The sequence below is a fragment of the Osmerus eperlanus genome, chromosome 15, assembly GCF_963692335.1.
Source record: "Osmerus eperlanus chromosome 15, fOsmEpe2.1, whole genome shotgun sequence".
In the NCBI taxonomy this organism is placed as follows: domain Eukaryota; kingdom Metazoa; phylum Chordata; class Actinopteri; order Osmeriformes; family Osmeridae; genus Osmerus; species Osmerus eperlanus.
In genome coordinates, this window is record NC_085032.1 from 16189998 (window position 1) to 16214305 (window position 24308).

At 48.3% G+C, this 24308-nt stretch overlaps 1 protein-coding gene across 1 annotated transcript; it reads right to left on the minus strand.

The window, feature by feature from the left end:
- Nucleotides 1–5565: 5565 nt before the first annotated feature.
- gfod1 (glucose-fructose oxidoreductase domain containing 1) lies at nucleotides 5566–23202 on the minus strand. The gene is made up of 2 exons (XM_062479668.1): nucleotides 22462–23202; nucleotides 5566–8608 (listed from the first exon to the last, which is right to left on the minus strand). The coding sequence occupies exons 1-2, from the start codon at nucleotides 22712–22714 to the stop codon at nucleotides 7677–7679; spliced, it is 1185 nt and encodes a 394-aa protein (XP_062335652.1). The 5' UTR covers nucleotides 22715–23202; the 3' UTR covers nucleotides 5566–7676.
- Nucleotides 23203–24308: the final 1106 nt, after the last annotated feature.

A 24308-nucleotide genomic window follows, 5' to 3' on the forward strand; every position in this document is an offset into this window, starting at 1 on the left:
TGGGAAAGCTCTGATGTGAATCTTAATCATGGAAGAATATTAATAACAATGCATTCATTTAGCAGAGTGTTTCCTCCAAAACAACGTTCACGGGAGATTTGCCCTCGGAACCTCTTAATATGCATTCAAATGCTCTATACTGAGTTTACCCATCAGTCATGCATACTAAATCTAATACAAGTGACTCCAAGTTCTACAATACAAACATGCTTGGAAGAAGAGGAGATTTAAAGATTCAGGGTTCAAACCATCAACCCTACCGGATAGCTGCCCCCTCTCTTTCTCTCTCGTTCTCTCTCTCGTTCTCTCTCTCTCTTTTCTCTCTCTCTCTCTAGAGCCCTAATAACGTCAGAGTTATTAATGTGAAGTCCAGATGAACTGAGTTATCAGACAGAGGCGTTGTGGTCAGGCAAGGACCACCACTTCCTGTGGTTTTGCTGAGCCGGCAGATGTCACCAACAGACCAAGAGCAGGAGGGCGTACCTGGACCACAGTCACCAACACCCACACCTCACCCCCCCAGAGCACACCTTACCCCCCCCAGAGCACACCTCACCCCCCCCAGAGCACACCTCACCCCCCCCCAGAGCACACCTCACCCCCCCCAGAGCACACCTCACCCCCCAGGCCACACCTGGATGGGGGAGGAGGGGAGGGAGAGAGAGAGGGGAGAGAGGGGGAGGATGGGAGGAAGAGAGGGAGAGAGGGGAGGATGAGAGGAGGGGAGGGAGAGAGGGGAGGATGGGAGGGAGAGAGTGAGAGAGGGGAGAGAGGGAGAGAGGGGAGGATGGGAGGAGGAGAGGGAGAGAGGGGAGGGTGGGAGGGAGAGGGAGAGAGGGGAAAGAGGGGGAGGAGAGGGAGAGAAGGGAAGATGGGAGGGAGAGAGGGGATGATGGGAGGAGGCCACACACTGGACGAGACATAAGAGAGAGAGGAGTTGTTGTATGAGTGCGTGTGTGTGTATGTGTGTGTGTGTAGGGTTCCATCCGTTTGCAGGGTAGGATTACAGAGAACCTGCTACAGGAGTGAGGATGTGAGGTGGAGGAGACAGGGATCACACCAGGACACCACCCCGGTCGTGCAGTCCAGAGGTCCGTCCGTGAACAGTTGAATAAAACTACAGGACTGGACTGTACCAAAATCAGATAGAGAGGGGAGGGCGGTTGACTTGACATGACGTTATGAACCAGTGGGAACACCATGGTCTGATCCACAACATATTTGCGAAGGGGAATCAAACTTAAATTTCTACTTGAGCCACGTTGCTTTGAATAAAAGCAGAATGAATATATTAGAAGTCCTAAACTAAACCGGGTGATTTTGTTGATAGCGCTGAAGTAGACAACATCGCCCTCTACTGGGGAAATATGTGAAATAACGGGAATATTACGTATCTGAAGTGTAACAACAAGTATAAAACTTGTTTGTGGCGATATAATGTAACATTTTAGACTGATGAGATGATGCATTTAGATGTAGCCTACGTCAATGTGTTTGTGGGTGGCCTCTTCTGTGTGTTTAAAGGTGTTTGTTAAAGGTGTTAATCGTGATTGTGATTACGACTGATTTGAGTTCAGCTGCTGCCAGGACGAACAGCCAGCTGTTTAGACAGCTTGTGCGCGTGGCTTTCGCGGGGTTCGGGGTTTGGACCTCAGGACGCGGTCCTGGAGGGCTGTGGAGCTGTTCACCGTTCAACGTTTGTTATCATGGCTTTCATTCAATAGCCGTTTTTTTTCCCCAAAGCGCGACAGAAACAAATAGAAGCAAATAGAATAGATAGAATAGATAATAGATGAGATAGAAGCAAATAGAACAGTAGAAACGCAAGGATCAGAAGTGCGTAGTTTTAACAATGTTTCAGTTAGGTGAAGGAACTGTACTTGGTCTGTATTTGCCAGACACATTGTAAAGTAACCATATGCTACCAGGCATGGGTAAGACGTGGGTTAGAGCTGTTTGGGGAGCGGCCGGACCACTTACCGTACCGCTACGTTACGCTGTGCTGGACCGCATCTACATAACAGGTCCCCAAACTGCTGTAAATAGAAACTGCAGTTCTTCAGTGCGGACAGTAGGTGGCAGCCAACACCTCCAGACTGTCCATCTGTGAGAGGCGGTTACAGGATAACGTACAGCCAGCCAGTCAGTAATGAAACACAGGCAAGATTATGCCGAACCCCGGCGCGACACGGTACAATTATTCTACAAAACATTTTTAGTTAAAAACTATTTTGAAAATAACTGTGTTGCTTCCGAAAAAAAAACAACTCCGTTGTGGACGCTATCATAGCAGCGGTTTACAGACGAATAGGCCGTATAATGCCGTAATTGACCAATCAGAAACGAGTATTTAACAAAGCCGTGTAACAAGTTATCAGTGTTCATATGGAATAGCGGGCTAGCAGTAGAAGAAAGATATGGAGGTAGAATTGATGTAATGCGATAAAGAAAGGGAGGGAGTTACAGAGAGGGAGAAAGGGAGACGGGGGAGATAAAGATAGAGATGAGGGGAAAGAGAGAGGGGGAGATATTGTAAGTGAAGACTGGCTGTAGTGCTCTCTGCTACTGATGTAGAGAATTAACAACACATGACATTATTCATTATGTATACATGTTTTTTAATTATTATTTCCATAGAAACTGCAGCCTTGAACAAGTGTGGAAGCCGTAAACCATGTTGCAGGGACTCTCTCACTCACTCACACACTCACACACTCACACACTCACACACTCACACACACACACACACACACACACACACACACACACACACACACACACACACACACACACACACACACACACACACACACACACACACACACACACACACACACACACAGTTCACAGGTAAACATAGTAGCACGATGCAGAGCACTGGAGCAGGGCGGCAGCGTACAGTGGAACACTGACACATGTTCACAGAGCAGGGGGGATGCTATTAACAGACGCACACCATCATGCCTTGTCATGGACAGCAGAGGAAAGAGGACTGTTATCTCTGTGACACCATCTCGGTTGTCTCCACCCCTAAGTCACAGCAGTCATGTCCTGACAAATAGAAAATAGAGATATAAATATATTCCTAACGTACATTCTCTAGTTCAAGACTGATGAATACGCTCCTGTTGTTTATATTTACACATGTCCATGCGTCCACATTATACATACATTTACATTTACATTTAGACATTTAGCAGACGCTCTTATCCAGAGCGACTTACAGTAAATACCGGGACATTCCCCCCAAGGCAATTAGGGTGAAGTGCCTTGCCCAAGGACACAACGACATTTGACACGGCCGGGAATCGAACCAGCAACCTTCAGATTACTAGCCCGATTCTCTAACCGCTCAGCCACCTGACTCCCGTACATACAGTACAATAAATATAGTTACAGGTCAATACAGCATGGAGATGGAAACGTTAAGTGCACAATGCAGTTTCAGCATCAGAGCAAACATAACAACCAGCGTTTACAAACTTGTTCAGGAACCTTCGATCAGAGGTCACATCTGTGTGTGTTTGTAATGGTAACCATGATCACAACCTTTGACCTTCTGCCAAAAGGCAGAACCACTGTAACTGAGAGTCTGAGAGGCAATGTGACGTCATGGAAACCAGGAGGCCAGTAATATTGATCCTGGTTGGCGAAAACAGGAAGTATGAGTGGTAGCAGGCTACAATCTCTAAATTGGAGAGATTAAAAAGAGAGAGAGAGAGAGAGAGAGTGAAAAGAGGGGGGGAGAAAGAGAGTGGGTGGGAGAGAGTGAAAGAGAGAGGGGGGAGAGAATGGATGAGGAAGAGAGAGAGGTGGAGAGAGAGAGATAAAGAGGGAGAGAGACAGAGGGGGGAGAGAGGGAGAGAGACAGAGGGAGAGACACAGAGGCAGAGGGGGGAAGGGAGAGAGAGAGAGAGCTGGTGAGTGTGAGAAAGTGAGAGTTGAGGAAAGAGGGGGCCAGGTTTGGCACCCTGGGTTGTAGGTTGCTAGGTGACAGTCTTTGAGAGCACAAGAAGCACCTCTTTGAGGCTGTCTGTCTCAAAAAGAGCAGAGCAGAGCCACACTCTCTCCCCTCCCCTCCCCCTAAACACAGAACATAACCCTTCACAGAGCTCCTGAGGAGTTTGTAAAGGCTGGCACCCCAAAACAGATCTTCGGATCCACACGTTCCAATCAAGGAAAGCAGTCAGTCCAGACTCAACATTTACAACTGTAACAGCATCTCCCCATTGTTCCAACTCTTTCTTTGTTCTTTCGTTTAAACAGTCATTTTTTGTCGTTGTGAAGAAGGACATCAGAAAGCCACGGTCGAGCCAAGCAGCGACGAACAGTTACTGGCGAATGATTTTAACATATTTGTTGTCCTTTAGTCGCTCCTCAAACAGCCCCTCAGCACAAACAGAGGGTGGACACCAGAGCAATGGCAGTTTATGTTAAAGGGTAATACCTTCAGGTTCATTATCATAAGCATCTCCAGTTGCATTGACTACAGTAGTCTTCCAGTTGTCACCGTTTTACAGTAATACAGCAGTAGTTCACTCACAAGTCATTAACACCCAGCTCTACACCTGGCCCGGAAAATCCCCTTTATAAAACATTTATAATTTAAACAACCTGATTTACCACGTACAAAAGTGGGAACATCAGAGACTCCACAGTTCTGAATGGTGGAAATCTTTGAACAGTCTCATCTTCGCTCATTAAATATTGAATGACTAAAAATACCCAAGCCTAGTTTTACCCTGCTAGTCCCACCAGCCCCGTCTCCATGAGACCGTCTCCCAGGCAACCTCCCAGGATGCACCAGGAAGTGCTGGGTAGCACACAGCTTGATAGCTAAACCCAGCAGGGGCACACAGGAGCTAAACAACTTCAAACACATACTGTCACCCTTTAAAGACGTGGATTTCAGTGCGCTTTAGGACGGTGTGTGTGTTTGTTTAAGTACGAGTGTGTGTGTGTGTGTGTGTGAGAGAGAGAGGATGAGAAAGTTTGTGTGTATGTGTCTCTTGGGATGTTTAACTAGGTCTCTATTAAAAGTAGCCCCAGAAGACCAGATCCAGTTTGAGATAGGCCAGCCCAGATACAAGCTGGCCAGGGCAGGATACGCTACCAGGGGTCAGAGGTGAGGCCAAACCATCACACACACACACACAAACACTGCATGGTATGATCCATCTGTGTGTGAGTCTATGAGGTGCCTGACTGTGGACTCTCCCACACAGGGGGGACTAAAGGACTGTGCCCTTATGAGGCTGCATCTTAACAGGGAATGTTGGTTTTCCCACTTTTCCTTGTCGGACGAGACCAAGTTTTGATGATGGTGCAATAAGTTTCAGTGGACCAGGTGTCAGGTGTCGGGAGTCAGGTGGCTGAGTGGTTAGGGAATTGGGTTAGTAATCCGAAGGTTGCTGGTTCGGTTCCCGGCTGTGACAAATGACGCTGTGTCCTTGGGCAAGGCACTTCACCCTACTTGCCTCTGGGAGAATGTCCCTGTACTTACTGTAAGTCGCTCTGGATAAGAGCGTCTGCTAAAATGACTAAATGTAAATGTAAATGGACCAGGGGGAAAGTCTACAATAGTGATAAGCTCTTACGACAACAGGTCTTAGTGAGATATCACTGTAGGTAAATCTTGGGTTTATTACCTCATGTTCAGTCTGATTGTGAGAAGGTGTTTTCTGAGTTCATACCTGTGTCGTCATTAAGGGAGACAGCTAACAACCTGAAGACCACATTGTGTAACACGCTAAACACTGCAAGCGATATCTGTGAATATCAGACTGCATGTCTACAGCCGTGGCATGAAAGCTGAGCTTATCAGTAGGTACTTGATTGTAAAATGTTTATCAAGCTAAACACATAAAAAGAAAGTTGTGTCTAACACTGGACCACTGCATATTGACACTGACATACTTTGTTTAAAGTATTCATTTCGGCGTGTCTGAAGAGATTTTTTTAAAGGTCGTCGTTCTTGAGGGAACATACTTTCGCCTTTCACTTCCCACTGAAACACACCCCTCCAAACATAGCACACATCAGTCCAAAAGAAAATACTAAATAAATACTTTTATAATCAGTGTGTGTATCAAAATCAAGTTTCTTTTCACAAGTAGTTTTATGAAAAATAAAAGAATACAACACATGACAAACCCAACATCATGTTCTGGGATATATTTACAAGACTATGGAGTAGATGCAGACGTCTCAGCAACCAGAGACAGAAGAGTTATGAGAACAAATAATTCCATCTTTTGGCTTGAAGGTCAGTGCTACAGTACTCATCAGCATCTCTTCTGGATTGACTGGATGCGAAACTGAGAAAACCCTCAACTAGGGTTTTCAAACGATTGTTTTCCAGTGATTTCTTTCTTAAGTTTGTCTTAAATTGGTCAGATGCATCGTGATTTGGTTTTCCTTTGACTCCTTGATCTCTAAGACCGATCATCTGGTCAAACACACATCTCAGACCGCCTAGTCTCTCCCCGCTAACGCCGCTGCAAGACATGGAAGATTAGACGAGGGAGGGGTGTAGCTCAGTGGCATTGATCAGCAGATCAAGAGGTCACAGGTTCAAATCCCACTTTTTAAAGTCGCCTTGGATTAAAAACATCTGCTTAATGAACAAGGATGATACCCTACAGTACAGCATTTAGGTCTTCCAGTACGTCTACAAGCTTGCTGTGGTCCAGTCACCCTGATCATCTGTTTCCTGCCATCCCTCATACCCCTCCACTACCCCAAACAACCCCCTATCCACACTTGGAACTGAAAACCAGGACGATTAAAAGCTGAGTTTTGACTCAAAGCGTAGCATAGCAGAGGCTAGGACAGCGTAGCATAGAAGAGGCTAGGACAGCATAGCATAGAAGAGGCTAGGGCAGCATAGCAGAGGCTAGGACAGCGTAGCATAGAAGAGGCTAGGGCAGCGTAGCATCGACACAGACCGTGCCTGTGCCCTTATCCACACGTTAGCATGCTACACATGTCAGAGGCTGGTGGCCCGCCGCGGGCTAGAGAGACCGGGCTCTGGGACACGGTCTGGTCTGATTGCATATGGACATAGCAGTACTACACAGGGTCCTCCAGGGGAGATGCAGACAGGCGTGGCCTCAGGGCAGGCAGCATCAGGGCTGACCTCCAGGGAGGATCTGGGGAGGATTTATTGCCGACTTTGCAGAGGGAAGACCACCTCTAAAAGCCCTAACAGCCAAACTATTGATTTTCTTCTCTCTCTCTCCACTATTTCGCTCCATGGTTCCCGACAGATGCATAACCCACAGACACAGAGTCCTCCGAGAGCACTGTATGATTCGACAAAACATTCACTTTTTCTTTCCAGCAGAGAACATTTTTAAATCACGTCCCAGGCATAGAATGGATTCGACAGCAGCGGTGTTGGTTTCCGCGGGAACACAGTGTAAGGTGAGCAATCCTGACCAGAGGTCAGAGTTTATGCACAAGAGCGGACGTGAAGTCTGGGGGAACGAGGTCCTATCACGGTTTAGATCTCAGGGTTCCAGGAAGCCGGATAGAAGCTATCCATACTCCCTATTGGTCACCCAGCCAGCCAACAGCCAATGAGGAGGCAGAGCATCCATAGCCGTCAGTGAAAGCAGCGGCTCTGCTCGCATCGCTATGCCTCCCCGCCCCCAGGGGGCGCCACCGCAGCTGCACTAGCAGTACAGTGACATCCGACTGCGCCGCATGGCCTCGCTGATCAGGTAGGCGGGGCTAACCTCCGGCTCCTCCGTCATCACCGCTACGCTCTGCCACTCCCCGCACTGATTGGACGTCTTGATGGCGTCCACCACGCACAGCGCGTACAGGCAGTCCTCGAAGGTGGCGGCCATGGTGAGCGGTCGGCCGTCCCAGGTCCGCCTGTCATCCTGGTCCTTGAAGGCCTCACGCACCGCCTGCATCATGCGGATTGTTCCGGTGAGGTAGGGAGCTGGGATGTCGCTGAAGGCCTTGTCAGGGAGGGAGGCGTTCTCCAGGGGGGTGCTGTCCTTCAGCAGGAGCTCCGCCCCCCCGCCCGCCTCCCCCCCGCTGTTCTTCTGGCCGTACAGGTCGGTGCCCCTCACCATCAGCCTCCCCACCGTCCCCACCACCACCACCTCCTGGCGGAACTCTCCGGGCACATTGAAGTTGAGCGTGACCGTGCAGCAGGCCCCGCCCTCCAGAACCATCTGGAAGGTGCAGAAGTCGTCGCTGGTGATCTGGCGGATCCCCCGGATGTGATCCGTCTGTTTGACGAACGTTTTCAGGAAGCCGTGCACCTTGGCGGCGCGCTGGCCGGTCAGGAAGGTGAGCAGGTCGATGATGTAACTTCCCACGGAGTGCAGGCCGCCGCCCCCCATCAGGTCGTCGCAGCTCCAGTTGTACTTCTTCCCCAGCAGGGAGCCGCTGTGCACCTGCGCCTCGCACACCAGCAGCTCCCCCACGTAGCCCTCCTCCACCAGCTCCTTCATCCGCACGAAGGCCGGGAGGAAGCGCAGCACGTTACCCATGATGCTCAGCAGCTTGGGGTAGTACTGGGCGGCCGACATCATGCGGAAGGCGTCCAGGGGCGTGGCCGTGCGATCGCAGATCACGTTCTTGCCGATTCCTATGAGAGGGGGAGGAGGGGGGGATGGGGAGGCAGGTGAGAGGGAAGAGAGAGAGGGGGAAGGGAGGGTGAGAGGGAAAAAAAAGAGAGAAAGAGGCAGGGAGAGTGTCAGATATGAATCAGTTATGCCTGTACAGACATAATATCCTCCCTCTCCACGAAAAACATTCCTTGAACACACAATGCAGCCTTGCCAAACCAGGCAACAACCAAAATAGCTGAGTCAAGGGTTTCAACACCGTCTCCCTGGAACCACCTTAACACTGCAGGTCAAAACAGGACTGAGTGACTGGAGACACTGGCGCTGGGTGTTACTGAAAACTGTTGGGAGATGATTCTTGTTTGACTACCTTTAGATTAGCTTTACTGTGGGGGAGAGATAGATAAACTTAGAGAGAGGGGGAGGGAGGGAGAGAGAAAGAGACAGGAAGAAATAAAAGAGAAAGAGAGAGCACCAGAGGCAGCAAAAGCACATCAGAAGCAACCTCATTAAGTTCTCTCTTCATGCTAAGCCCTTGTGGAGCTACTTCACCCTTCTCATGAGGTTAGCTGACGTTAGCAGCTTAACAGTCAGAGACCAGGAGAGAGCTTGGAAATACATCTGCGAAACACAGAGGTTTTCAGACTGCTCTACGCAGGAGATCCACTCAAAACATTTTACATATAGCTGCTAACAGCTCATTACAGAAGCTCTGGTATGGTTTTTGCTGCACTGTACTATGTAGCCTAATAATGTGTATGAGATGTTATTGTTGCACTGCAGTTGAGATATCACAGCATTGTTGTTGCACTGTGCCTGGTAGCTGAGATGAGGTTACAGGCTGGAGGGAGAGGGAGAGGGAGGGAGGGAGAGAGAGAGAGAGAGGAGAGAGAGATGAGAGAGAGAGAGAGAGGAGAGAGAGAGAGATGAGAGAGAGAGAGAGAGAGAGATGAGAGAGAGAGAGAGAGAGGAGAGAGAGAGAGAGAGAGAGAGAGAGAGAGAGAGAGAGAGAGAGAGAGAGAGAGAGAGGAGAGAGAGAGAGAGAGAGAGAGAGAGAGAAGAGAGAGAGAGAGAGAGAGGAGAGAGAGAGAGAGAGAGAAAGACAGACAGACAGAGAGAGTGAGTGAGTGAGTGAGAGAGCACCAAACAAACACACACCACACACACACACTTAACCACACACCCACCCCTCCTGTATGCAGGCAGCAAGCATGCTGTTGGCCTCCCTTGGTCTTCAGTGGAGATGCCATCTCTCATGCTAATCTCCCATTAGCTCCTAACCACCAGACCCAGCCCGGCCAGGAAATTAATCCTCTTGACCCAGTTCTACAGCGGTGCCACGGGAAAACCCTTCCCCCACACAAAGGCTGACAAGAAAACAGCCCCCCCCCCCCACCACCACTGGAGATTAATGGAGGTTTTACAGTGAAAGGGAGCCTGACAGGGTGTGAACAGGCCATCACATTAGCTCAGAGCATGTCGGGGACTTTTATTATGAAAGGTTCAAACAGCGTAATAAATTATGTCATAGTTAAAAAAGAACGTCCTCATTTAGCAGAGGCTTTGTGGCCCTGCAGAAAGCATTCAGGTGCAATGACTGAACTGAGATTTGGTTAGTCTGCAATATGGCTAGTAAATACCGTCCGTTCCTCGACTTGGACCACTGAAACACTGTTAGAACTATAAGCCTACACTTCTGATCCTTCATCTTCTGCTTTATTTCCTACATGCACTACTTGTACGTCGCTTTGGATGAAAGTGTCTGCTAGGCTGTTTGTCCTTGCTCTGACACAGCGATGACCCTGGGCCAGCCTCTCTCACAGCCACATGGCCCGGGGAGTGGGGAGTGGAGCACTGACAGCTCTGGTCGGCAGAGTCACTGTAGAGGGAGAGTGACATGCTGGTGCACGCACAGACTCCCACATGAAACACCAGATGACCTTATTCATCAGGCCGACCGATTAACCTGATATTGACTCGGTCTACAAAACCCTGGAAAGATCATAGTGTCCCTCACTAAGCTACACCTGTGCACTGAGATTTGCTGCTAGTCCTCTTCTGCTAACTTGCGCTGCCTCAGTACGGTTTTAGCCTGCTAGCCTATGCTATCAAGACCTAGCGTTCTCCGTGTTAGCATAGGTCATCAGGAAGCTAACCTTAGCCATGTTAACCTATGCTTTGAAGAAGTTAGCATTAGCCGTGTTAGACTGTGCTATCAGGGAGCTAGCGTTAGCCTGTTGGAAAGCTTGGAAACATCTCACAGGTGGGTCCAGGGCGGAAGGGAGCTCAGTAACGGTGCAGAAAAAGCCCTCCGCATCTGAGAGCAGTCCACACGCGTGCATAATGAATGCCAGAGTGAACGGCCCAGGGAAAACCTCAGAGCAGGCATGCTATCCCCGCTATGGAGACACACAGACTCACTAGCAGAGAACCGCCCCTGATACCAGCCCTCTCCTCCACCCCCCCCCACCCCCCCCCCACCCCCCCCCCCCCCGCCGCCTCTCATCCTCTCACCTCCGTGGAGACGCACCGAAAAAAAGTGTAGTCGTCGACACAAAAATACTCCCCCCAGCCCTGTGCGGGTTGGAAAGGGTATCTGACAGGAGGAGGACTGACATGATGTCAGGACCACCTGGGCGAGACTGTCAGCTCCTCTCAGTATCTGTGGCTGACTGCTGTATCCCATCTCTCTCTGCTCCATTATGTTGATTTACCAGAACAGACAAAGAAATACAAACTTAAGAGGAAATTGTCCGGATATTTATGCGTGTCAACTCCGCTGTTTCATTTGAACATGAGTCACATTCCAGACTGTGGACTGTAGTGTGCATTGTGCTGTAATTCACTCAGTTTCATGTATTGAACAGATGCTTTTATCCACAGTGACCTACAGAGATATGAGCCAACACAAACTACTCACAGTAACAGCTTCACCTCCTTAGATGAAATTACATTTCATGCTGCTGATGAAAACAGGACCCCTGCCATCACCCCTTCCAGGGCGTCAGACTCGGAAGACTAAGAACATCTTTGTTTAGCAGACACTGTAACCCACAGCAACATGCTGGGTGGATTCGAACCTATACAACCTCTTGATCTGCAGCACAAAGCATCTAACCACTGAGATACACCCACACACACTTAAGTGTGAGTGGACTTTAACATTGTGGCAAGATGTTGCCCTGGGTATGCAAAAGTGCACCCTCAATCTCAATTATCCCCTTCTCTGTTCCCTGGAGGAACCAAGTGTAAAGCCTGACGATGGAGGGATGGTGGGGAGGAGAACCCACTTCACACCCCCAAGATAATTACACACCCAGCTCCTCTCTGAGTCATCAAGACTGGGACTGGGAGGAGGGGGGGAGGGGGATGGGGGGGTGGAGAGAGAGAGAGAGAGAGAGAGAGAGAGAGAGAGAGAGAGAGAGAGAGAGAGAGAGAGAGAGAGAGAGAGAGAGAGAGGGGCTGGAAAGAGAGAAACAGAGATCCACAACCCTGTCAATCAGTGCAGCACCACTGCTTGTGTGGAAACTCAGCCTTTGACTACACACTTTGTTCATTTAGAAGTTTTTTTTTATCCTAAGCGACAAACAGTACCAAATAGATGATAAGCAGAAGACTTTATACTATCCTTTCTTATCCTGACCTGGTTGCTTCAGGGCCTGAATCCCTGTCGTATCACTGTCCCTCCCCCCTCCTTCCAGCAGGTTAGACTAGTTCCACCTGACTGAAGATGCAGTCCCACACACAGCTCATGGAAAAAGGCAGGCTCTTGGTCTTTGAATGGATAAATTAACCCTCAGACAGACAGACAGAGACAGAGAGAGACAGACAGAGAGACAGAGAGAGAGACAGAGACAGAGAGAGAGAGAGAGAGAGAGAGAGAGAGAGAGAGAGGGGGGTAAGAGATGAAACAGCTGCAGCTGCACTATTATGAAGTCCCAGTAGACTTCCTGAGCTGCTCGCTCTCTCTCCTCTTTCTCTCCCTCCCTCCCCCTCTCTCTCTCTCTCTCCGTCTCTCCCTCCCCCCTCTCTCTCTCTCTCTCTCTCCTCCGTCTCTCTCCCCTCTCTCTCCTCTCTCTCTCTATCTCTCTCCTCTTTCATGCTCTCCTTTTCCCCCTCTCTCTGATTTCTCCCTCTTATTATTTCTCTCTGTATCTCTCTCCCTTCCCGTCCTCTGGGGCCTGTCTGCAGGGTGCAGTACACACATCCGCCACTCAAGTAGTGAAGGGTGACACAGTGAAGGGGGAGAGGGGAGAGGAGAACAGAGAAGCCTAAAACAGTAAAGCAGAGCAGAGCATAGTAGAGTATAGTACTCATCAGTGATACAAACTTTTTTCCCAAAATATTTTTCCCCAAATATGTATTCAACATAAGAAACCCTTTTCAAGTTTTTTTTCGAAATTATTTTTTCAACCTTTTTTCTTCTTCAAAACTTAAGAGTACAGTTGTACTCATCAATGATGCAAAAATACATTGAAAATATTTTTTCAACCTTTCAACACGTATTTTTGCCTATATTTTTTCACCCTTTCAAAACTTTTTTTCGCAGATATTTCTTCAATCTAAGAAACCTTTTTCCAAAATTAATTTTGTATTATTTATTTTTTCAACCTTTCAAAAACACTTCCACCAGATACACCAGAAGAGCATCCTCGACTCAAAAGGCCCAGGTGGGATTAGCACGGGTGCCTCATAATCACAGCCAAACACAGCACGGCCTTCACTTTAAGATGCTAAAAATAGCAACGTTTGGAACTGATCGACTCGATCTGTGTCAAAGCCATCTGCTATGCTGAAACGTGACGCGCTCCTCTCTGAGGTACGGTCTTCATTTTAGGACATCCTCAGATCGCAGACTCAATTCTCATTCTCAAACGAAAAGGCGTCAGGTCTCAGACCAAAAGTAGTCAGACTCAGGCGAAACGGCTTCAGAGTCAGAAAAACCTTTGTCATTCTCAGACAAAACGCCGTCAAACCAAACGGCGTCAGAAAAACCATGTCCTAAAATGAACACCGTACTGAGGTGGTATTAAGGGTACAGAGCGACACAGGTACGTAGCGCGGTAGATGTCGATGCAGACAGGGGGGCTAGCTAGCTGGCTGGAAGCCAGGAGTTTCCGTAAGTGGATCTCTGGAAGCTGTCTGCCTCTGTAAACAAGTTAGACCGACCGCTGTCATCTTCCTAATTGACAAGTGAAGATACTCGTAAAGATTCACAGAGCTGCGACCATGAAATGTTGTGTTGTGTGTGTGTGTGTGTTTGAATGAATGAATGTGTGTTTGAGCGACCATCATCGTTTTCTCCAGTCTTGCTAAAGAAGAATTCTTATGTTGCAGATTGTGAATCAATTCAAATACCGCATTGATTTCACATTAACTGAAAATCCACACAATACCCCAAGCTGAAACAAGAACATATGTACATCTAATCTAAATGTAACCTATTAAATGAGAGTTTACTAGATTTTCATTATATTCATATTTTTCCAGTACAAAGTGTACTTATTTTGTATATTCACATACTTATTGACAACTTTATGTAGGCCTAAGTATGTTTGTACAGCCTCCAGGTCTAAGATGGACTTCTCACAGAGATCCAGCACATCTGCTTACAGGAGAACTGTGAAGGGAAGGAAAACCAGACACCTAGCAACAAGCACATCTCATCTCCCCCTCTGGTTCTGTAAACTGAATTTGGCTTAAAGCAATTACAAGAGGGAGGACAAGAGCACAGTCAGGAGGGGGAGTGGACATACCCACCAGCCTAGCTGCACTGCTGTCGGATACCAACCGAAAACAAAACACATTTTTTGCTGACTAATTTGCCATTTTTGTTTTCCTCCTCTAGTCTTGCACACAGTCTTACATTAGCATGCTAATTGCTCCTTGTATTGCTAGCAGTGAGTAATGAGAGAACCTCTAGTAGGGGACTGAACAATGTTTGCTTTTCCTGGCGAAAGAAAAAGTCTAAATGATAGCCAAAGCAGTGAGAGAAGGTTGGGTAGTCCACTGGTCAACAAACAATACTGATCCTACAACAAAGGTTGCGTTCATAAACCCTCTGGACTCCGGTTGTTGTGTGTTCTGAAGGCCAGGGCTTTAAGCCTGAGGGATGAAGGCCATTAGCATCACTTAGTCATGGCTTCCTGCAACTGATGCTGGCGTAGCTAACAGTTTAGCCTTCCCAAATGGTTCGAGTGCACTACTAGAAACCTTAAGTGTGTAATGGAAGGCACAGTTCTGGTTGGACTAAAGTAGCAGTAATACTGCAGACACAACGATAAACACTTGTAGGGTTTTGAAAACAAACCACAAGGATACATTTATTATATTAAACCAAAATGGAACATTAAAAAACCTCCATAAAAAAATTTAATCTGTGGAAGACCTCCCATATCCTTGGTTACCCCTTTTAATTTTTAGATCCCTCCATGCCGTCGTCTCCTGTGTAATAACTGAGATATGCAGCCTATTAAAACATGACAGCCGCACAAAGAAAAGAAGGATGGCGTGTCACATTTTTATGGAGTCATTCTGCACAATGTTCATGCTAATAAAAAAACCAAACAACAATGTTCGTGCTAATCAAAACATGTTGGGCTGGAGCAAGCAAGAGAGCTAACAGGCATGTGGGCCGTAAGCTCTGTCCATGAAATGACAGGAGCAGCATAAATGTCAAAACCATTAAGGCCCAATTGAGGCAGAACATTGAGCGAGTAATTATCAACAACACTGAGTAGCTAATTAATACACAGAGGGTTTAGCTCAGTGGTTAGAGTGCCCGGCTGCAGATCAAGAGATCGCAGGCTCGAATTCCAACATGTATTGCTTTGGGCAAAAGCATCAGCTAAATGCTTACATAAAACATTTAGTCAAACTGCCTTTCACAATAAAAGTTGCGTTGACAGTTCGAGGGAAAGATTGTGAGAAAGAGATACTGACAAGCACTAGCAAGGGAAGACATCATTTCCTCTGGCTTGTGTTGAGGAGATGAAGGACACCTCCCCCGCTATTGATGACCAGCTGCGCCGATCGTGTGCCGCATGCTAATGATCTGCAGAGACAGGAAGGGCTTTGGTCCCTGATCACCAATCAGTGAGCCATCTTAATTCCCCCAAGGACACACACACACACAAGATAGGAGACAGCCTGACTTTGTTAGCCTCCGTACACGTGACTGCATTCACTTCAGTCCTAATCTCATTATGTTTATACTGTGACACGGTGGTGTGTGTGTGTGCGTGTGCAAGAGAGTTGTGTGTCCTGTGGAGGGGTTCCACTGCCCCTCGTGTGTTATGTAATCACAGTGAAGTAGGGGGATCAGAGGAAGTGTTAACCTGTGTAACGTTCACTATCAACCTCTGTTCCTTAGTCAGAGAAAAGACAGCGGCATTCTGTGTTCCTCAAATATGCAGTATGGGTGAAGCTCAGTGGGCAGAGCATTTGACTACAGATCAAGAGGTCCCAGATTCAAATCCCCTGGAACGTGGCTTTGGATAAACACCACTGCTAAATGAATACATCCTGTAACTTTCTCCAACCCCACAACAAATCTCATATATCTATATAAAATGTGTCTCCAACATATAATGACATATAAAATATATAATGAAGGTTAAAATCAAACCAGCAAGGTCTCCTGTAAGGAGGGCAGGTGAGGGTGGGTGGGTGGTTATTAGCGTGTTGGAGCGCGTGCAGCTGGGTGTCGGGGGGGGGGGGGCGGGGGCGGACACAGGTGTGGTTATTAGCTCCCAGGAACCGCAGCTGTGGGTTCATCAACAACACCATGACACGCCTCACTGTCACTCAGTCCTGAAGAGACTGATGCAGATCAACCCCCTTTCAGCCAGTAACAAGGGGAGGCTACAGAGAGAGGGAGAGGGGGGAAAGAGACCAGCATCACCACAGAGCTCCCTGGCACAGCCATGCAAATGTGCTGAACTCCCTGCATCAGCAGGAATGCTGTTCTTCCTGCATTTAAGGATAGCAACAATTGAGTTAGGCTAATCGTTCCTCAACTTGATCTGGCTGAGCTCATCACTCTGGGCTCTGTTTGGAAGATCTCCAGGAGAGAGAGAGACAAACTTTCTTCTAACAGGACAGACACGGTGAATGATCTCTTGGCGTCTCAAGATCTTCTGGTAAACAGTGAAGTATGTTCCTCACCTCAGGGAGGCGCTCACTAAACATGCAAACAGAAATAGTAGAACCAGCCAATCAACAAAGTCACCGCAGCCTGACTAATGCACATACACTATATTGCCAAAAGTATTCACTCAGCTATCAAAATCATTGAATTCAGGTGCACAAAGCACGGGCCATAAAGACATGGATGAGTGAGTTTGGTGTGGAAGAACCTGACTGGCCTGCACAGAGTCCTGACATCAACCCGATAGAACACCTTTGGGATGAATTGGAGCGGAGACTGCGAGCCAGGCCTTCTCATCCAACATCAGTGTCTGACTTCACAAATGCACTTCTGGAAGAATGGTCAAATATTCCCATAAACACACTCCTAAACCTTGTGGAAAACCTTCCTAGAAGAGTTCAAGCTGTTATAGCTGCAAAGGGTGGGCCGACATCATATCCTATGGTTTAAGAACGGGACGTCACTCACGTTCATCTGCGTGTGAAGGCAGGTGAGCAAATACTTTTGGCAATATAGTGTATCTTAGAGAGACCCTGGAGGGCAGGGCTTGGGTAACATGAGGCTTGTACGTTTTTAAATATAGACGTATGGCCTTGATAAACCATCGTTAACTCCATACATATATCTACACTTAACGTGTGGTTTTCTAAGGCCTTATATTTCACCTTCTATTGTGTATCTATACAAGTGGGTTATGTTTGAGTAGGATCACATTTCATCAAGGTGATGGATTGTCTGTTAGAGATTAGAGTTTCCAGGGGGAAGCTTGAGTTGTTGTTCATTAAAGTCTTCTGATATCACACCCTGCCAACAGTCATTTGGTGTGTGTGTGTGTGTGTGTGAGGGTTGGGGGGGATTAACATTGTCATCTCAGCCCACTTCCTGCTTCCTGTCATAACGAGACCGCCAAGGTACACTTGAGATGACTGTACACACTCTGGGCAACACACACACACACAAACAGGAAACACATATAAAAGCATACACATACACACACACAGGAAGTGAGACTGCAGTGTGACTAGTGTTCACATGCCCTGGGCTTAAAAACCAAACAAGTTAACATCCTCAAATAGCATCTCCAGAAAGCACAATCAAATCTACCAGATTCTGAAAACTGTTTCCTGTGGAATTACATTCGTCAACCTATCAGTGGTCGTGTACATTAGTGTGATATGATCATAGAGCTTCTTTACCTCTGTAGGGACACCCTGCCCCTCCCCCTCTCTCCCTTTCCTTCTATACCTCCCCTGCCTCCTCTCTCCCCTGCCTCCTCTCTCCCCTGCCTCCTCTCTCCCCTGCCTCCTCTCTCCCCTGCCTCCTCTCTCCCCTGCCTCCTCTCTCCCCTGCCTCTTCTCTCCCCTGCCTCCACACACGCCCTGCCTCCACACACGCCCTGCCTCCACACACGCCCTGCCTCCACACACGCCCTGCCTCCTGCCCATGCTCCTTGGAGAACAATTAGGACACATGAGCATGCTTGTTTCTACACACACAAACACACTCATGCATACACACACGTACGCTAATGCCTGCACACACTCAGACACACACTCTCACAGACGCATGCCCACACACACAACCCCCCACACACGTATTGAAGGCACCTGACTCTCATCTTGGGAATAGAGGATAGAAGATAACAAATCTGCAGCGGACAATGAAAGCCCAGAAAACAGCAGATCAGGTGCCAAGCACTCGCCACATTCAATAAGCCATGTTCACTTTTAATAACCGCATGCCGAGACAGGATTCCCTTCACTGTTCACCAAACAAAGCCATGGTCTTGTGGGAACATAACCGAGTTGAGTAGGAATGTGTGGCTCTTCGGTGGCGTAGCCGGCTAAAGCGGTGCTTATGAAAAGTGATGGTGAAGCGCTTGACTCCAGAGGATTCTAGTTTGAACCCGACCCCGAAGAGACGGAGCGATAGCGACGGGTACTTCAACCGGTCTAACTCCCTCCTCAGTAGAAACAGCCTCCACCCGCACCGGCTAGCTTCTCAGTGTGTAGCTAGCTTCTCAGTGTGTAGCTAGCTGTTCAGTGTGTAGCTGGGTAAAGCAGAGTTTATGAAAGGTAGCTGTTGCGTGCGTGAGCCAGACGGGGATGACCCTTGTTCGATCCCCGGAGTGTCTGTTACTCCCTGGCTAACCCAAGCTAGGAGCGCTGCTTGGTTCACACCCACACCCCTCCGTAGTCTCCCTGGAGTCAGAGACTGGGACAGAGGCGCAACATAAGTGAGTCATATTTATTTATTAGAGTTGCCAATCTGGACGAAGCCAGCGGGTGATCTGTCTAAGACAGACAACGGACATATGCTAAAATCCGGTAAAAAAAAAAAAACACCCTTCACGAAAGCCGGGTGAACGACAGGTCCCCTCCCCAGCGGAATGCTCTCTCTCCCAGCCCCGCAGCAGGCTGAAAGAGCCCCTGTTAGGACACTTCTCCAGACACACAAAAGCAATTTCACCCTCAGACAGGATTATTTTCTCAGCAACACAGTCACACACATACACACGTATATTAGCATGCTAATGGCGATCCAGGAGAGCTTGACATGAATGAGGGGGAGAGGAGACAGAGAAGAGAAGGTGGAGAGGTGAGGTTGAGAGGGAGAGCAGGGGAGGTGAGGTTGAGAGGGAGAGCAGGGGAGGTGAGGTTGAGAGGGAGAGCAGGGGAGGTGAGGTTGAGAGGGAGAGCAGGGGAGGTGAGGTTGAGAGGGAGAGCAGGGGAGGTGAGGTTGAGAGGGAGAGCAGGGGAGGTGAGGTTGAGAGGGAGGTAGGGTTTCCACCAGCGGTCCTGTGGGTGACAGCAGCCTCCATACTGTGCTGACTTCAGGACAGAGGAACTGAGACCAGGGACTGTCAGACATGAACACGGCCCTGCCAGACATTCTCGTCTGAATACGTCCAGACGTCCCTCCCATCTAGGACTGTGAAGTGGCACTGAGAGAGAAACTAACAAGTGATCTTCTTAAAAAGATCGCCAGCATCTCTCTCATCCCAGTACAGTCTCTCTCATCCCAGTAGAGTCTCTCTCATCCCAGTACAGTCTCTCTCATCCCAGTACAGTCTCTCTGACGGGGTTAATCTGTAATCCCACAGTGCTCAGCGTGGTGCAGCCTAGCGGGCAGCGAGAGCTGCTATTCTTAGGCGCTCTGGTCGGGCCAGAGGAAGCGTCTGACTGCGGCGCTGAACACTGACCTGTCATCTGATAGGCTGCTTGACCTGTCATCTGATAGGCTGTTCACAGCCAGACTCACACACAGGCAAAGGTCAGGTTCTTCATAGACAGTGAGAAGAGGAGGAAAGAGAGGTGAGGAGGGGAGAGGAGAGGAGGGAAGAGGAGGGGAGAGGAGAGAGAGAGTAGAAAGGATTGGAGTAGAGAGGAGGGGAGTATCTGGAGTGACCTTGACATGTCAACAGAAATGTCGGCATCATGCAGCCCTGGGTCATGTGACAGGGCTGGGGCAGTCACTAGCTACCAAACCTTAATCCCACCCCAGGTGTGTGTGTGTGTGTATCCCACAGTCAACACAGGCAGGTGTGTGTACGGTATTAGAATAGTAAGTTAACCTGAACGTCCCTCTCAGGTTCCATAGCAGGAGACCTCTCAGATTCCCCACGTTTTTACTCTGTTCTCCCCTGCAGCCTCTCTGTCACGCTGGCCAGCGAGAGAGTCTGCTCATCCAGACTACAGTAAGGACTCCAAAAGATCTAAAGCTTCAAACCCCCCTGAGCCAGAGAGGAAGATGTACTTTCACGAGCTGTCTGTCCAGAAAACACTGCACTCTTGCGAGTCTGCTTTCACGAGGCGGAGAGGAGAGCCTACTCTATCATCCCTGCACATGAGAAACCCTCTATGACATCAGAGCCTCAGGAATGCTGTTGTAGCAGGTGGACTAACCCTCAGACTCACCCTCAGACAGGACGACATCGTCAGGCAGGAAGAACTGGTTTCCTCCCAGTTTCACTGCTGTGAATGTGAGGGGCAGATGTGTTGGAGGGGAAGTCTTTCAGGATCCATGAATCATTGGGATACGTAAGGATATTTAAACTGCCATCATTAAATGTATGAGGGTGTGAGTGTCTCATAAAGGAGTCGACTGTTGTAAAATGATATAACAGGACAGTTGTGAGAACTGTACACAAAACACGTTGGAGGTGTGTGTACTTAACAGTGCTGACGTATTAGTCCTGTGAAGACAAACCGTCTGACAGTGTTAGAGAGCGTGTCTGATGGCATGGTCTCTCCTCTCTGCAGAGCCAGCCTGGCCAGGAGAGACACTCAGCGCCAGGAGAGACACTCAGGGAGATTCTCACAGGTCCAGAACACAGCAGAGGAAAGAGAGCCTTTCACTGCGTGTGATGTGGTTACGGTCTGTCCAACTTCATTGACATATGAATGTATCCCCACACTTTAGGGAAGTTCATGTGTACACGGTGCCTGCCAGCAGGATATGGTTACTTTGGGATGCGGATGGTGAATACAGACTGTCACTTGACCACCGAAACACTGTAGAACTACACACTTCTGAACCGTGTCCTTCTACTGTACTTATAAGCTTGAATTTGCATAAGTGTCGGCTAAATGGATCAAATGTAATGTAGCCTACTGTACATGTATACATCATGAGTCAGCACACCAAATCTCTCACAAGGTTCATGATTCAAACTGCATCCAGCATCTCCACTGTCATGATGACTGTGTTGGTCTGAACCAGATAAACACGCTGGTAAAACTGGTCTAATGACAGTTTAACCGCTGTTGATGTGCGTCCATGCTTAATGGTGACAATGCATCATTAATCACGAGTGTAGCACTGCTTTACAGGAGCAAACCACAATGCAGAACGTTATTTTCTTTCATTAGCAGCGCAATATCGACCATGGTATGTCTCTGAAAAATCCCCGGAGACGAAAACTTCCTCTTTCATATCCTGTCAGATCGACAGACCCATATCTTTAACCCTTATCTTACCAGATAGCTGCAACAAACACCTCAAGAGGGGGCCGGGAGGGGGGGGGGGTCAACGAGTGTGATGTCATGTCACTCTCGTGCCCAATGGGCCCAATATGCCCGTGACTCGCAGAGGGCAGTTCAGACCTCGTGGTTATTTTAAGGCTCCCCAGAAAAACACCTCCGGATGTGAACCAGCCCCGCTTCTCTCGCCCTGACTTCCCCACGTCGTTACCAGACACCTGCGTGTGTCCGTTTGTCTGTGGGTCAATTTACATCACATTATCCCCAGCGCGTGTGCAGAGTGCTGGTCATTTGGAAGTTATTTAACCTGTAATACGTTAGAACCACCGTCCTGTCAAACCCTTCTGCTGCATCATTTGTTCAGCAGACTAAATGGCGTTTATTGTTAGTCACAGATTGATTCAAAATAACAGGACTGAATCGACATTGTCTATTAGTTTAGATGCATACCTATTCAAATCTGCGTGAGATTTGCTACATTTCCGAAACACAAACTGCCACGGATGAGATGAACTACAACTCTCAACGGAGGTCTATCTCATGTTTAGATGACCACACCTGTGTAGCCTACCGCTAGACTGTCCTTTGTGAACAACCACAACAACAGATCATCATAGCCATACCTATGAACACACCTGTTATTATTATTTATTTATGCCATTGTAGCACGCGCTATATAGTGCACATCTGGCCATGCTCTCTAATGAACTAAACGATCCCGCGCTCAATCCCGCAGACTCACCTAGCGTTTTGACAGCGATCTGCCGCGTTAGAGGTGGAGGAAGGTTGATGCACACCAAATCCACATCCTGATGCAGCAAAACGTCGTCGATCCTATTGGTATAAAACGGAACGTTCATTTCCTTGGCCAGCTCCTCGGCTTCCTCCTGAGTCCGACCCCACAGTGCCTTAACCTCGAACCCTTCGTTCTTCAGAAGGGGGATAATTACCCTCGCGGTCAAGCTCGTGCCGAACACGCCGACCCCGGGAAGCATGGCTCGAGTCCCCGTATTTCACAACTCGCGACGAGACCAGCTTCACAGGACAGCCGCGCGGCAGACGCGAGAGGAAGAGCAGATATGATCAGCGTCAGGTTGGCCATCCACCTGCGCTAACCGACCCGGTATAGAGCATTGTCGCATTGCCTCTGAATGATTCCGCATATAAAACGGTCCAGCTATTCCAGCCCAAACGACAAATCGTTTTAGAATCCCAGTGTACCAGTCACATTCTTTATAATCTTCCTCTGGCAAAGACCGCACCAATGAATGGCATGTCACCTACTGTTTTATTGTTGCAACGCCCTCCTCCAGTAAAAAGGGGAGAAAAGACTAAACATTTCCTTCCAGCTCCAGCGGGGTGCCCAAACACCGTCGGCCTCCAGTATTTGACCGCACACAGTCGACGATTTGGAGGTATAACGCCGCTTGTTATCGATGTTGCAACCCAGCTCTGCACTACTGTGCTGGATACGTCAGTCTCCTAGTGCGTTCTCCTCCCCGTTTTAACCCGTTCACTCCGGTCACAGTGGTAGAACCGGTCTCTCGCGCACATAGCCTTTAACCTCAGTATAAAGACAGCAGTGAAGATGGTGAAACTGGATATATTTCAGTATCATCCAGGAGTAAAGACGTAGAGGCGTAGAATAATGAAAAACAATAAGTAATACATATTTTGACTGTAATGTGAATTAAAGTGTGTGTGTGTGTGTGTGTGTGTGGGGAGGGGCCTTTGACAATAGCCTGTATAATCACTACTTGAGCTATTTTTTCTACTGATTACAATGAACAACGCCCTTTGAAACCTGGAGGATTTGCATTTCATCATGATAAACGCGGCTGTGCACCGCATTGCTCCTAGACATCCAGAACTGCGCGCAGGCACGCCACAGCGGGAAGCACGCTCTAGCATTCTTTTCTCTGGGTTTCCTCCTTTAATACCCACCCAGAAATCATCACAACATTAAATCTCATCGACCACATTCCGCCCTCGGTGTAGCCTTCATGTAGCTTATAGACTAGTGTAGGCCTACGAGCAGGACTATCGCCGTTAGCCTACAGTTTTAGAGGGTAGGGCCTACAACAAGATTCCAATCAATTCTTTGAACGGTAAAAACGAAACGTCAGCCAGCAACGGTCAATATTTGGTACTGGAGAAGCTACATCCACGTGGACCTGTCAGAGCATAGTCCACATATTTGTCTGTCTGCGGGTGTTTCATTGATCAGGTAAACAGGTCACCAAACAGAGATGCTCATTGGCCAGTTACCGCTTACATTGAAAGACCGTATCTCGGGAACAAGTCCAGTCCGTTAGGCTACCAAAGACCCTTTCAAATTGCCAAGTGACTGCGATAGCATCCTGGTGTATTGTGGACATTTCATGAGCCGTAAACATGACCCAGATTCAGAATTATAACGCCAAATTTAACCTCAGCCGTAAGGTCTTAATGTGCCGCGCGATGTGGAGGGGGGTTGTGATTGTGGCGCGTCCTTCCTTCCTCTTCAGCCGGCAGTTACAGCGCAGGCCAGAAACAGCGCAGGCCAGAAAATGTGGTGAAAAGAATCCATCTGGAAACGGTCCAGCTGTT

Excerpts from the sequence above, each read along its gene's own strand:
- gfod1 (XM_062479668.1), bottom strand. The coding sequence starts at position 22,714 with ATGCTTCCCGGGGTCGGCGTGTTCGGCACGAGCTTGACCGCGAGGGTA. Across the intron at positions 8,609-22,461 it reads GATCGCTGTCAAAACGCTAG|GAATCGGCAAGAACGTGATC; the intron begins GTGAGTCTGCGG and ends CCCCTCTCATAG.